This window comes from Oncorhynchus tshawytscha, linkage group LG10 (genome assembly GCF_018296145.1).
Source record: "Oncorhynchus tshawytscha isolate Ot180627B linkage group LG10, Otsh_v2.0, whole genome shotgun sequence".
NCBI lineage: Eukaryota > Metazoa > Chordata > Actinopteri > Salmoniformes > Salmonidae > Oncorhynchus > Oncorhynchus tshawytscha.
In genome coordinates, this window is record NC_056438.1 from 6,638,674 (window position 1) to 6,652,169 (window position 13,496).

Consider the following 13,496-nt stretch of genomic DNA (forward strand, 5'->3'; position numbering starts at 1 on the left):
CCTACAACAGCCAGGCCGAACTAAGTAGGGTGGCCTACAACAGCCAGGCCGAACTAAGTAGGGTGGCCTACAATAGCCAGGCCGAACTAAGTAGGGTGACCTACAACAGCCAGGCCGAACTAAGTAGGGTGACCTACAACAGCCAGGCCGAACTAAGTAGGGTGACCTACAACAGCCAGGCCGAACTAAGTAGGGTGGCCTACAACAGCCAGGCCGAACTAAGTAGGGTGACCTATAACACAGCCACAACCATTGTCCTCACTTGAGGAAGGAGGCAATGAAACCATTAGATATGAGCAACGAATGTTTATACAATACAAGCCTCACGAGCATTACTGTTTGACATAGCAACAAAGGGGAACTAACAAGGAGCAGAATGGGGCTGCTTTGGGAAGCGACACACACGTAGTTGTCAGGAACTATTAGAGAACGGAGGAGTGGAGGGAGAACGGAGGAGTGGAGGGGAGGGGAGAACGGAGGAGTGGAGGGAAGGGGAGAACGGAGTAGTGTAGGGAAGAGGAGAACCGAGGAGGAGTGGAGGGAGGGGAGAACGGAGTAGTGGAGGGGAGGAGAACGGAGTAGTGTAGGGAAGAGGAGAACCGAGGAGTGGAGGGGGGGGAGAACGGAGTAGTGTACGGAAGAGGAGAACCGAGGAGTGGGGAGGGGAGAACCAGTAGTGTAGGGAAGAGGAGAACCCAGTAGTGTAGGGAAGAGGAGAACCGAGTAGCGTAGGGAAGAGGAGAACCAGTAGCGTAGGGAAGAGGAGAACCGAGTAGCGTAGGGAAGAGGAGAACCAGTAGCGTAGGGAAGAGGAGAACCGAGTAGCGTAGGGAAGAGGAGAACCGAGTAAGTGTAGGGAAGAGGGAACCGTAAGTAGCGTAGGGAAGAGGAGAACCGAGTGTAGGGGGAGAAGAGTAGTGAGGGAAGAGGAGAACCGAGTGGTGTAGGGAAGAGGAGAACCGAGGGGTGTAGGGAAGAGGAGAACAGGGTGTGTAGGGAAGAGGAGAAGGGGTGAGGGAAGAGGAGAACGGGGTGTGTATAGGGAAGAGGAGAACGGGGTGTAGGGAAGAGGAGAACGTGGTGTAAAGGGAAGAGGAGAACGTGGTGTAGGGAAGAGGAGAACGTGGTGTAGGGAAGAGGAGAACGGGTGTAGGGAAGAGGAGAACGTGGTGTAGGGAAGAGGAGAACGGGGTGTAGGGAAGAGGAGAACGTGGTGTAGGGAAGAGGAGAAGGGGTGTAGGGAAGAGGAGAACGAAGTGTAGGGAAGAGGAGAACGGGTCGAGGAAGAGGAGAACGGGTCGAGGAAGAGGAGAACGGGGTGTAGGGAAGAGGAGAACGGGGTCGAGGAAGAGGAGAACGGGTCGAGGGAAGAGGAGAACGGGGGTCGAGGGAAGAGGAGAACGGGTCGAGGGAAGAGGAGAACGGGTCGAGGGAAGAGGAGAACGGGTCGAGGAAGAGGAGAACGGGGTCGAGGAAGAGGAGAACGGGTGGAGAGGAAGAGGAGAACGGGGTGGAAAGGGAAGATCGGGGTGTAGGGAAGAGGAGAACGGGGTATAGGGAAGAGGAGAACAGGGTATAGGGAAGAGGAGAACGGGGTGTAGGGAAGAGGAGAACAGGGTGTAGGGAAGAGGAGAACGTGGTGTAGGGAAGAGGAGAAGCAGGGGGTGTAGGGAAGAGGAGAACGTGGTGTAGGGAAGAGGAGAACGGGGTGTAGGGAAGAGGAGAACGTGGTGTAGGGAAGAGGAGAACAGGGTGTAGGGAAGAGGAGAACGGGGTGTAGGGAAGAGGAGAACGGGGTCGAGGGAAGAGGAGAACGGGTCGAGGAAGAGAGGAGAACGGGGGTGTAGGGAAGAGGAGAACGGGGTCGAGGGAAGAGGAGAACGGGTCGAGGAAGAGGAGAACGGGGTGGAGAGGAGAACGGGGTGGAGGGAAGAGGAGAACGAGGTGGAAGAGGAGAACGGGGTGGAAGAGGAGAACGGGGTGGAAGAGGAGAACGGGTGGAAGAGGAGAACGGGGGTGGAAGAGGAGAACGGGTGGAAGAGGAGAACGGGTGGAGGAGGAGAACGGGTGGAGGGAGGAGAACGGGTGGAGGAGGAGAACGGGTGGAAGAGGAGAACAGGGTGGAGAACGGGTGGAAGAGGAGAACGGGTGGAAGAGGAGAACGGGTGGAAGAGGAGAACGGGGTGGAAGAGGAGAACGGGGTGGAAGAGAAGGGGGTGGAAGAGGAGAACGGGGTAGAGAGGAGAACAGGGTAGAGAGGAGAACGGGGTAGAGAGGAGAACGGAGTAGAGAGAGGAGAACGGGGAGAGAGGAGAACGGGGTAGAGAGGAGAACGGGGTAGAAAGGAGAAGCGGGGTAGAAGGAGAACGGGGGTAGAGAGGAGAACGGGGTAGAGAGGAGAACAGGGTAGAGAGGAGAACGGGGTAGAGAAGGAGAACGGGGTAGAGAGGAGAACGGGTAGAGAGAGGAGAACGGGGTAGAGAGAGGAGAACAGGGTAGAGAGAGGAGAACGGGGTAGAGAGAGGAGAAGGGGTAGAGAGAGGAGAACGGAGTGGTGGAAGAGGAGGATGGGGTGGAAGAGGAGAACGGAGTGTAGGGAAGAGGAGAACGGAGTGTAGGGAAGAGGAGAAGGAGTGTAGGGAAGAGGAGAACGGAGTGTAGGGAAGAGGAGAACGGAGTGTAGGGAAGAGGAGAACGGGGTGGAAGAGGAGAACAGAGTGGAAGAGGGGAACGGGGTGGAAGAGGAGAACGGGGTGGAAGAGGAGAACAGGGTGGAAAGGAGAACAGGGTGGAAGAGGAGAACGGGGTGGAAGAGGGGAACGGGTGGAAGAGGAGAACGGAGTGGAAAGGGGAACGGGTGGAAGAGGAGAACGGGGTGGAAGAGGAGAACAGGGTGGAAAAGGAGAACGGGGTGGAAAGAGGAGAACGGGGTGGAAGAGGAGAACGGGTGGAAGAGGAGAACAGGGTGGAAGAGGAGAACAGAGTGGAAAGAGGAGAACGGGGTGGAAAGGAGAACGGGGTGGAAGAGGAGAACGGGGTGGAAGAGGAGAACGGGTGGAGAGGAGAACGGGGTGGAAAGAAGGAGAACGGGTGGAGAGGAGAACGGGGTGGAGAGGAGAACAGGGTGGAAGAGGGAGGGTGGAAGAGGAGAACAGGGGTGGAAGAGGAGAACAGGGGTGGAAGAGGAGAACAGGGTAGAAGAGGAGAAGGGGTGTGGAAAACGGGGTGGAAGAAGAAGGGGGTAGAGAGGAGAACGGGGTGGAAGAGGAGAACGGGTAGAAGGAGAACGGGTGGAAGAGGAGAACGGGGTGTAGGGACGAGGAGAACAGGTGGGTGGAAGAGGAGAACAGGGGTGTAGGGAAGAGGAGAACGTGGTGGAAGAGGAGAACGGGGGTAGAGAGGAGAACGGGGTGGAAGAGGAGAACGGGGTGGAAAAGAGGAGAATGGGGTGGAAGAGGAGGGAAGAGGAGAACGGGTAGAGAGGAGAACGGGGTGGAAGAGGAGAACGGGGTGGAAGAGGAGAATGGGGTGGAAGAGGAGGGAAGAGGAGAACGGGGTAGAGAGGAGAACAGGGTGGAAGAGGAGAACAGGGTGGAAGAGGAGAACGGGTGGAAGAGGAGAACGGGTAGAGAGGAGAACGGGGTGGAAGAGGAGAACGGGGTGGAGAGGAGAACAGGGTAGAGAGGAGAACAGGGTGGAAGAGGAGAACAGGGTGGAAGAGAGGAGGAAAGAGGAAACGGGGTGGAGAGGAGAACAGGGTGGAGAGGAGAACAGGGTGGAAAGAGGAGAAGCAGGGTGGAAAGGAGAACGGGGGTGGAAGGAAAGAGGAGAAAGGGGGGTGGAAGGAAGAGGAGAACGGGGTGGAAAGAGGAGAACGGGGTGGGTGGAAGGAAGAGGAGAAGGGTGGAAGAGGAGAACGGGGTGGAGAGGAGAACGAGGAGGGAAGAGGAGAACGGGGTGGAGAGGAGAACGGGGTGGAGAGGAAACGGGGTGGAGAGGAGAACGGGTGGAGAAGGAGAAACGGGGTGGAGAGAGGAGAAGCAGGGTGGAGAGGAGAAGCAGGGTGGAAGAGGAGAACAGGGTGGAAGAGGAGAACAGGGTGGAAGAGGAGAACAGGGTGGAGAGGAGAAGCAGGGTGGAGAGGAGAACGGGGTGGAGAGGAGAACAGGGTGGAGAGGAGAACGGGGTGGAGAGGAGAACGGGGTGGAAGGAGAAGGCAGGGTAGAGGAGAGGAGAACGGGGTGGAAAAGGAGAACGGGGTGGAAGAGGGAAGAGGGTGGAGGAGAACAGGGTGGAAGAGGAGAACAGGGTGGAAGAGGAGAACAGGGTGGAAAGGAGAACAGGGTGGAAGAGGAGAACAGGGTGGAAGAGGAGAACAGGGTGGAAGAGGAGAACAGGGTGGAAAGAGGAGAACAGGGTGGAAGAGGAGAACAGGGTGGAAGAGGAGAACAGGGTGGAAAGAGGAGAACGGGGTGGAAGAGGAAACAGGGGTGAGGAGGAGAACAGGGTGGAAGAGGAGAACAGGGTGGAAGAGGAGAACGGGGTGAAGAGGAGAACAGGGTGAGGAGGAGAACGGGGTGAGGAGAACAGGGTGAAAGGAGAACAGGGTGAGGAGGAGAACAGGGGTGAAGAGGAGAACAGGGGTAGAAGGAGAACAGGTGGAAAGAGGAGGGAAGAGGAGAACGGGGTGGAAAGGAGGGAAGAGGAGAACAGGGTGGAAAGAGGAGAACAGGGTGGAAGAGGAGAACAGGGTGGAGAGGAGAACAGGGGTGGAAGGAGAACAGGGTGGAGAGGAGAACGGGGTGGAGAGGAGAACGGGTGGAGAGGAGAACAGGGTGGGAAGGAGAACAGGGTGGAGAGGAGAAGGGTGGAGAGGAGGAAGAAGAAGGGTGGAGAGGAGAACGGGGTGGAAGAGGAGAACGGGGTGGAAGGAGGAGAAGGGGTGGGAGAGGAGAACGGGTGGAGAGGAGAAGCAGGGTGGAAGGAGAACAGGGTGGAAGGAGAAGCAGGGGTAGAGAGGAGAAGGGGTGGAAGAGGAGAAGCAGGGTGGGGAGAGGAAGCAGGTGGGAGAGGAGAACAGGGGTGGAGAGGAGAACAGGGGTGGAGAGGAGAAGAACGGGGTGGAAGGAGAACAGGGTGGACAGGAAGAACAGGGTGGAAGGAGAAGCAGGGTGGAAGGAGAAACGGGGTAGAAGGAGAACAGGGTAGAAGGAGAACGGGGTGGAAGAGGAGAACGGGGTGGGAGAGGAGAACGGGGTGGGAGAGGAGAAGCAGGGTGGGAGAGGAGAAACGGGGTGGAGAGAAGGAGAACAGGGTGGAAGGAGAACGGGGTGGAGAGGAGAACGGGGTGGAGAGGGAAAGGGGTGGGAGAGGAAGAAGGGTAGAGAGGAGAAACGGGGTAGAAAGGAGAACAGGGGGTAGAGAGGAGACCCAGGGTAGAGAGGAGACCGGGGTGGACAGTTTCACTTTATTTTTCCTGTGTCTTGGTTTAATAATAAATATGCAGCGTTACCAGGATCAGCTCCATGAGAAGGTTTCCCACATGCCAGAGTCTCTGTCTGGTCAAAACACACATCCTTTATGCAGCCTCAGCCAAGTCAATGTCACAGGGCTGTGGGTAGGAGGCATCTGGGAGAGGCCAACTCCAGAGCACTGTTATTCACTCTTCGGGAGATGTTAATCAAGGGCTTGCCAGTCAAAAGGAACCCAGGGGTCAAATCTATACAGTTAGGGCCAAGGGTAGTTATTTGGTTATTTCTGAGCGAGTCCCGGTGTTAATCACAGAGGATGAGATCCCAACTGGCACACTATTCCCACGAGTAGTGCACTATAAAGGGAATAGGGGGCCATTTGGGACTCAAGCCGCATTCAAAAGTTTAAAAGGTGTCTGTTAAGGGAGTCCCAACCTCATAGCAAAATCTTTTACTCTTCACCCAATCAGAATCTCTTTTAGGAGCTATCACCCAATCAGAATCTCTTTCAGTCTTTTAGGATCTATCACCCAATCAGAATCTCTTTCAGACTTTTAATGAGCTGTCACCCAATCAGAATCTCTTTCAGTCTTTTAGGAGCTATCACCCAATCAGAATCTCTTTCAGTCTTTTAGGAGCTATCACCCAATCAGAATCTCTTTCAGTCTTTTAAGGAGCTGTCACCCAATCAGAATCTCTTTCAGTCTTTTAGGAGCTATCACCCAATCAGAATCTCTTTCAGTCTTTTAGGAGCTATCACCCAATCAGAATCTCTTTCAGTCTTTTAGGAGCTATCACCCAATCAGAATCTCTTTCAGTCTTTTAGGAGCTATCACCCAATCAGAATCTCTTTCAGACAATCAAAGTGTCTGTCCATCAGAATAAGTAAGAGCCACATCAGCCAGTCAGTCCATACATGTATTCTTAACAAAAACCAGGCGACCGTGCATCACGCTCATGCTCTGTGGTCTTGTTACGGTCAGTAACACTCAAACTGTACTTACCGGCAGTCTAGCGTGTTCTATGGCACTACCCTACGGGAAAGAGAGCAAGTAGGGGTTCAAGGGTGAAGGGTCATTTGGGAGTCGGTCTCAAAAAAACACAAAAAAAATCGGTCTGAGGTCAAACCCGCTTTCTCAATCTCATCAAATCAAGTCTAACATGTGGCGTACACAGTTTAACGGGTGTTATAGCAGTGCAGCGAAATTGTTATGGTACTAGCTCTAACAATCTAAAACTATTTAAAATTTAGGAGGAAAATACACTTTTATAAAGACAAGAAATCAAGAAGGGCGAATCAGATTAACAACCCCCAAAAAAAGGACTGTAGCATTAATAACATGCCATCTATATCCGTATACGAATATATAGAAGGAGATATTAGACTGAGCTATGAATCCAGTACATCATAAATATGTAGTGACCCTGATTCAGACCCAGGACACAGGCCCAGATCGGAGACAAAAGTAAACATTTAAGACCAGGACACGCACACACACTTTCACATGCGTTAGTAGTAGATGTCTTCACGGGTCCAACAGATCCATAATTCAGAGACCAGAACCCGGGACCCCTGCGTTAGTAAGTAGATGTCTTCACAGGTCCAACAGACCCAGAATTCAGAGACCAGAACCCGGGACCCCTGCGTTAGTAGTTGGTCCTCACGGGTCAACAGACCCGAATTCAGAGATCAGACCCAATCCAGATCCGAGACAAAAGTCCCGGGGTCTGATCTCTGAATTCGGGTCTGTTGGATGCCATGAGTCTCAGGTTCGTATAATTAAAATATACTGACCGACTGGACCCGTCCTCTGTTAATTTAATGTGTGCGAGTCGATGAGAACTGCGTGAGCTTGTTATTTGTGTCAGCCAATTGCAACACAATAAAAAAGTTTTGCTTATGTCCAACTGAAACTGGTTCTGACTGCTAAAAGGAGCATTGGCTACTATGGGTTGTAAAGACGGAGGCCTTTTCGGGTAAAATGAAAGTTAGAGGGGAAAGAGCATCGTGAAAAGCAGACCCAGAATTCAGAGACCAGAACCCCTGCGTTAGTAGTAGAGGTCTTCACGGGTCCAACAGACCTAGAATTCAGTGACCAGAACCCGGGACCCCTACGTAAGTAGTAGATGTCTTCACGGGTCCAACAGACCCAGAGATGAGATGAAAGTTACAGGTGAAAGAGCATCATGAAAAGCAGCCTACAAGGGAATGTCCTCTGGGGCAAAGATGAGAACAACTTTAGTGTGTCCAAACTCGCTATTCAGGTTTGATGTAATTTTCAAACTTTTATTTATTTTTTACATCATCGCCGTCTGTTTCATTATAATTATTGTAGGTCTATTTAATAATCTAATCCAATTCTTTATATATGCAAAAAGTGTGTTGTTGTTTCATTTTGTTGATACATGTTCAGTGGTTAAATTAAGATCTTTTTAATTAGCATTAAAATAGACATGGTTGTAAAATAAATACCGGTAGCCTATTACAATTTTTGCCATATTAGCCTGTTCAAAAATTTCCTAAAAAAGGTTTAAAAATTGTTTCTCTAGGCCTAAACTTCCTTCCTCATATGTTTATATTAATATCAAACCCGTAGTAAGCCTATACAGTTGAAGTGGTAAGTTTACATACACTTAGGTTGAAACTCGTTTCTCAGCCACTCCACAAAATTCTTCTTAACAAACTATAGTTTTGGAAAGTCAGTTAGGACATCTACTTTGTGCGAGACAAGTCATTTCTCCAACAATTGTTTACACACAGATTATTTCTCTCTGTCTTTCACAGATTATGACCCAATTCCAGTGGGTCAGAAGTTTACATACATTAAGTTGACTGTGCCTTTAAACAGGTTGGAAAATTCCAGAAAATGATGTCATGGCTTTAGAAGCTTCTGATAGGCTAATTGACCTCATTTGAATCAATTGAAGGTGTACCTGTGGATGTAGATCAAGGCCTACCTTCAAACTCAGTGCCTCTTTGCTTGACATCATAGGAAAATCAAAAGAAATCAGCCAAGACCTCAGAAAAAAATTGTAGACCTCCACAAGTCTGGTTCATCCTTGGGAGCAATTTCCAAACATCTGAAGGTTCCACGTTCATCTGTACAAACAATAGTACGCAAGTATAAACACCATGGGACCACACAGCCGTCATACCGCTCAGGAAGGAGACGCGTTCTGTCTCCTAGAGATGAACGTACTTTGGTGCGAAAAGTGCAAATCAATCCCAGAACAACAGCAAAGGACCTTGTGAAGATACTGGAGGAAACAGGTACAAAAAAGTATCTATATCAACAGTAAAACGAGTACTGTATCGACATAACCTGAAAGGCCGCTCAGCAAGGAAGAAGCCACTGCTCCAAAACCGCTATAAAAAAGCCAGACTACGGTTTGCAACTGCACATGGGTACAAAGATCGTACTTTTTGGAGAAATGTCCTCTGGTCTGATGAAACAAAATAGAACTGTTTGGCCATAATGACCATTGTTATGTTTGGAGGAAAAGGGGAGGCCTGCAAGCCAAAGAACACCATCCCAACCGTGAAGCACGGGGGTGGCAGCATCATGTTGTGGGGGTGATTTGCTACAGGAGGGACTGGTGCACTTCACAAAATAAGTGTCATCCTGAGGAATGAAAATTATGTGGATATATTGAAGCCTGGTTCCTCTCTACCCAGTACAGCCAATAGAGGACTGAACACCTCTCGGAGCCTGGTTCCTGTTTACCCAGTAGAGGACTGGTCACCCCCTCAGAGCCTGGTTCCTCTCTACCCAGTAGAGGACTGGTCACCCCTCAGAGCCTGGTTCCTCTCTACCCAGTACAGTCAGTAGAGGACTGGTCACCCCTCAGAGCCTGGTTCCTCAATACCCAGTACAGCCAGTAGAGGACTGGTCACCCCTCAGAGCCTGGTTCCTCTCTACCCAGTACAGTCAGTAGAGGACTGGTCACCCCTCAGAGCCTGGTTCCTCAATACCCAGTACAGCCAGTAGAGGACTGGTCACCCCTCAGAGCCTGGTTCCTCTCTACCCAGTACAGCCAGTAGAGGACTGACCACCCCTCAGAGCCTGGTTCCTCTGGTCTACCCAGTACAGCCAGTAGAGTACTGACCACCTCTCAGAGCCTGGTTCCTCTCTACCCAGTACAGCCAGTAGAGGACTGACCACCCTCAGAGCCTGGCTCTGGTTCCTAGAGGACTGGTCTCAGACCCAGTACAGCCAGTAGAGGACTGACCAGCTCTCTCCTGGTTCCTCTAGATTTATTCCTTCCAGACAGTTTTTTCCACTGTAGTTTTACTTCATTTGCTCTTTCGTGTTTAGGCCCGGGATCTTTAAAGCACCGATCTGTAAAGGCCTTTATAAAATTCATTTGATTGATTAACTTATACTGACCAGCAGGTGTGTGAAGACAGAGAAGGTGTGTGTATGTGAGATACCAACACGCCAGGTGTGAAGACAGAGAAGGTGTGTGTATGAGATACTAACACGCCAGGTGTGAAGACAGAGAAGGTGTGTGTATGTGAGATACTAACCGGCAGGTGTGTGAAGACAGAGAAAGTGGAACAGAGGAAGGCGATGAGGTCACTCAGGTAGTCGCTCGGAGCACCGCCCCCCTGGGCTGCTGTCCAATCGTAGTCTGCCAGCTGAAGGAACTGGTCGATCTTAGCGTTCAGATTGGTGTAGATCTCCTCTTCTGCTGCATGTCTCGCATCCTGGAGAGAGATTTTTACATTTAGGTCATTTAGCAGATAGGGAAAGGGAATACCTAGTCAGTTGTACAACTGAATGTATTCATATGAAATGTGTCTTCCACATTTAACCCAACTCCTCTGAATCAGAGAGGTGCGGAAGGCTGCCTTAATCGATATCCACGTCTTCGGCGCCCGGGGAACAGTGGGTTAACTGCCTTGCTCAGGGGCACTGTGACAGATTTTTACCTTGTCAGCTCAGGGATTTGATCTAGCGATCTTTCAGGTTACTGGTCCAATGCTCTAACCACTAGGCTACCTGACTCTATTTAGGCTAGGCTACCTGACTCTATTTAGGCTAGGCTACCTGACTCTATTTAGGCTAGGCTACCTGACTCTATTTAGGCTAGGCTACCTGACTCTATTTATATTGTATGGGGTTCGTATCCATGCTGGTGTTTTCCGATCCAAATGGGGAATACCCAGAATCCCTATGGGATTCAGAAAATGACAGAACGTTTCTGTACAACAATGTCTCTTGTACATTATTTCCAGGATCATCCTCTTCGATAACTGGGATACAAGATCAGCTCGGCGGCAGAGAGACCAGCTATGCTGCAATCAGGTCAGTGCAGAGAGACAAGCTAGCTGTAATCAGATCAGGTCAGTGCAGAGAGACCAGCTAGCTGCTATCAGGTCAGTGCAGAGAGACCAGCTAGCTGCTATCAGGTCAGTGCAGAGACCAGCTAGCTGCTATCAGGTCAGTGCAGAGAGACCAGCTAGCTGCTATCAGGTCAGTGCAGAGAGACCAGCTAGCTGCTATCAGGTCAGTGCAGAGAGACCAGCTAGCTGCTATCAGGTCAGTGCAGAGAGACAAGCTACCTGCAATCAGGTCAGTGTAGAGAGACAAGCTAGCTGCTACCAGGTCAGTGTAGAGAGACAAGCTAGCTGCTACCAGGTCAGTGTAGAGAGACAAGCTAGCTGCTACCTGGTCAGTGTAGAGAGACAAGCTAGCTGCTATCAGGTCAGTGTGGGACAAGTGGGTGGACCGCCTTCCCTGTTTACAACCCTGGACCTGGCGTTACTGTTGATGAGCAGCTTATACCATTTAGGTGCCGCTGCCCCTTCAGGCAGTACATAGGGTCTTTACCTGCAAAATATGGAATCAAGATCTGGGCTGCCTGTGATGCTACTTCATCATATGCCTGGAAGCAAGATGAAGGAGCCCCTGAGAAGAACCAAGGGACCAAGGGTTGTCCTGGACGTGACACAACACCACATGCACTAACTTGTTTTACTTCGCAAACGTTGGGACAGGAAGAGGGAAGCTGATGATGGTAGGATGAGGAAAAGAAGAAAACAAACCAGAGCTCCCAGCTCAGCTGTTGAATACACGGAACCACGCCTCAATTCCTCTACGTTTGTGTTCACGGCCCAACACTTCGCTAGTGTCCTACGTGCCAAAGAAAAGCACAAATGTGATACTCATGAGTACTCTGTATAGGGATGGGGAGAATCTGTGGCCAGGAACATAAAAAAAAAAAAAACTGAAATCAGAATGGATTAGAATCAAAACACAAAAGGAGAGGTGGACAATTTTAGACAAGCTGGTGACTGGCTACAGCTGCAAAAAGAAGAACCCTACGCTGGCCACTTGTGATATTCTTCAACATCTTGGCGTACAATGCAGTTGTTTGCAATTTGCCAACTCTGATTGGCTTAGTCTCGTAGTGAGGAGCCAATAAAACATAGCTAGCTTCATAAACATATTTTGGGTAATTCTAAAATGTGTTGGAATAAATGACAAACTATAAAACTAGCTAGCTAGCTGGACAGAAGTACCAACTGAAGCTAGCTACCTACCTGACAGGAGTACCAACTAGCTAGCTAGCTACCTACCTGACAGGCCAACTAGCTAGCTGGCTAGCTAGCTACCTGACAGGTACCAACTAGCTAACCAGCTAGCTAGCTAGCTACCTGACAGGAGTACCAACTAGCTAGCTAGCTAGCTACCTGACAGGAGTACCAACTAGCTACTTAGCTTGCTGGTACATAAAATAGCTCTAGCTTAGTTGTTTTTAAACTCAACTTCATGATTTCCACCAAGGACGTTGTCTCTCCAAACACCACTCTCCCTCGCTTGGGCAGGGACATTTAAGGTACACGTCATTCAAGGGCTGAGGGTTGAGGGTTTAGGGCTGAGGGTTTAGGACCGAGGGCTGTCTACTTTGAGTTTGGACTGCAGCCTAGGTGTCAGTATCAACATTTGTCTTCAGTAGATTTCCTAGTGTTTAACAGTCATGTAAACAAACACTTTATGGCAACCTATGAAAAGAACAAGCTAGCAGTTCATTACAACAATGTTTTCTTACAGAACACACAAAACATGCTTTTTCCTCCAGATTTCAGAAAACATAATAGGACCAGACAGTGTTGTTTTATATCAAAAGACAGTGTTCACTTTGGCGCCAGTCAGTGTTGCTAGCTAACTAGCTAAGCTAACTGACTATCTGGCTAGATAGCTAAGCTAATGACCTTGCTGGCTTGCTAAATCAGCAAAAAAAAATGATTTCACCTTTATTTAACCAGGTAGGCCAGTTGAGAACAAGTTCTAATTTGCAACTGCGACCTGGCCAAGATAAAAAACAAAGCAGTGTGACACAGACAACAACAGAGTTACACATGGGTAAATAGTTGATGTTTAAAAAGTTGGTGAGGAAATAAAGTCTCCAACTTCAGTGACTTTTACCAATTCGTTCAGTCACTGGCAGCAGAGAACTGGAAGGAAAGCGGCCAAATGAGGTGTTGGCTTTGCAGGGATGATCAGTGAAATATACCTGCTGGAACATGTGCTACGGGTGGGTGTTGTTATCGTGACCAGTGAGCTGAGAAGACGGAGCTTTACCTAGCATGGACTTGTAGATGACCTGGAGCCAGTGGGTCTGGCAATGAATATGCTTGAGGAGCCAGCCGACTAGAGCATTCAGGTCACAGTGGTGGAGTGGTATAAGGTGATGTGGTAACAAAACGGATGGCACTGTGATAGACTGCATCAGTTTGCTGCATCAGAGTGTTGGAAGCTATTTTGTAGATGACATCGCGAAGTCGCAGATCGGTAGGATGGTCAGTTTGGCGGCGTGAGTGAAGGAGGCTTTGTTTGCGAAATAGAAAGCCGATGTTAATTAAAAGTGAGAATGTGACGAGGGCTGCTTGCTTGGTGAACTGTACTTTTAATTGTTTAATTATTCAAATGCGTTGGGCTGTGGCGTTGTGTTCAAGGAGCAGCTCGTCCTCGTCAGGCAAATTGACGAAAATGAAAATGTATTTTCAAATGTTTTTTT

General features: G+C 49.9%; 2 protein-coding genes across 2 annotated transcripts in view; one reads left to right on the forward strand and one right to left on the reverse strand.

The window, feature by feature from the left end:
• The window catches only part of LOC121847566 (exocyst complex component 6B-like), a 29,036-nt gene extending 17,742 nt beyond the window's left edge, over positions 1 to 11,294 (reverse strand). The window contains exons 1-3 of the mRNA XM_042329316.1: positions 11,261 to 11,294; positions 10,000 to 10,232; positions 6,476 to 6,505 (exon numbers count right to left, since the gene is read on the reverse strand). Of these exons, the coding sequence (XP_042185250.1) occupies positions 6,476 to 6,505; positions 10,000 to 10,232; positions 11,261 to 11,294 (297 nt within the window). The remainder of the gene's footprint in view (positions 1 to 6,475; positions 6,506 to 9,999; positions 10,233 to 11,260) is intronic.
• Positions 11,295 to 11,371: 77 nt separating this feature from the next.
• LOC112240916 (pyruvate carboxylase, mitochondrial-like) overlaps positions 11,372 to 13,496 on the forward strand; it is a 492,742-nt gene continuing 490,617 nt past the window's right edge. The window contains exon 1 of the mRNA XM_042329317.1: positions 11,372 to 11,419. Coding sequence (XP_042185251.1) covers positions 11,372 to 11,419 — 48 coding nt within the window. The remainder of the gene's footprint in view (positions 11,420 to 13,496) is intronic.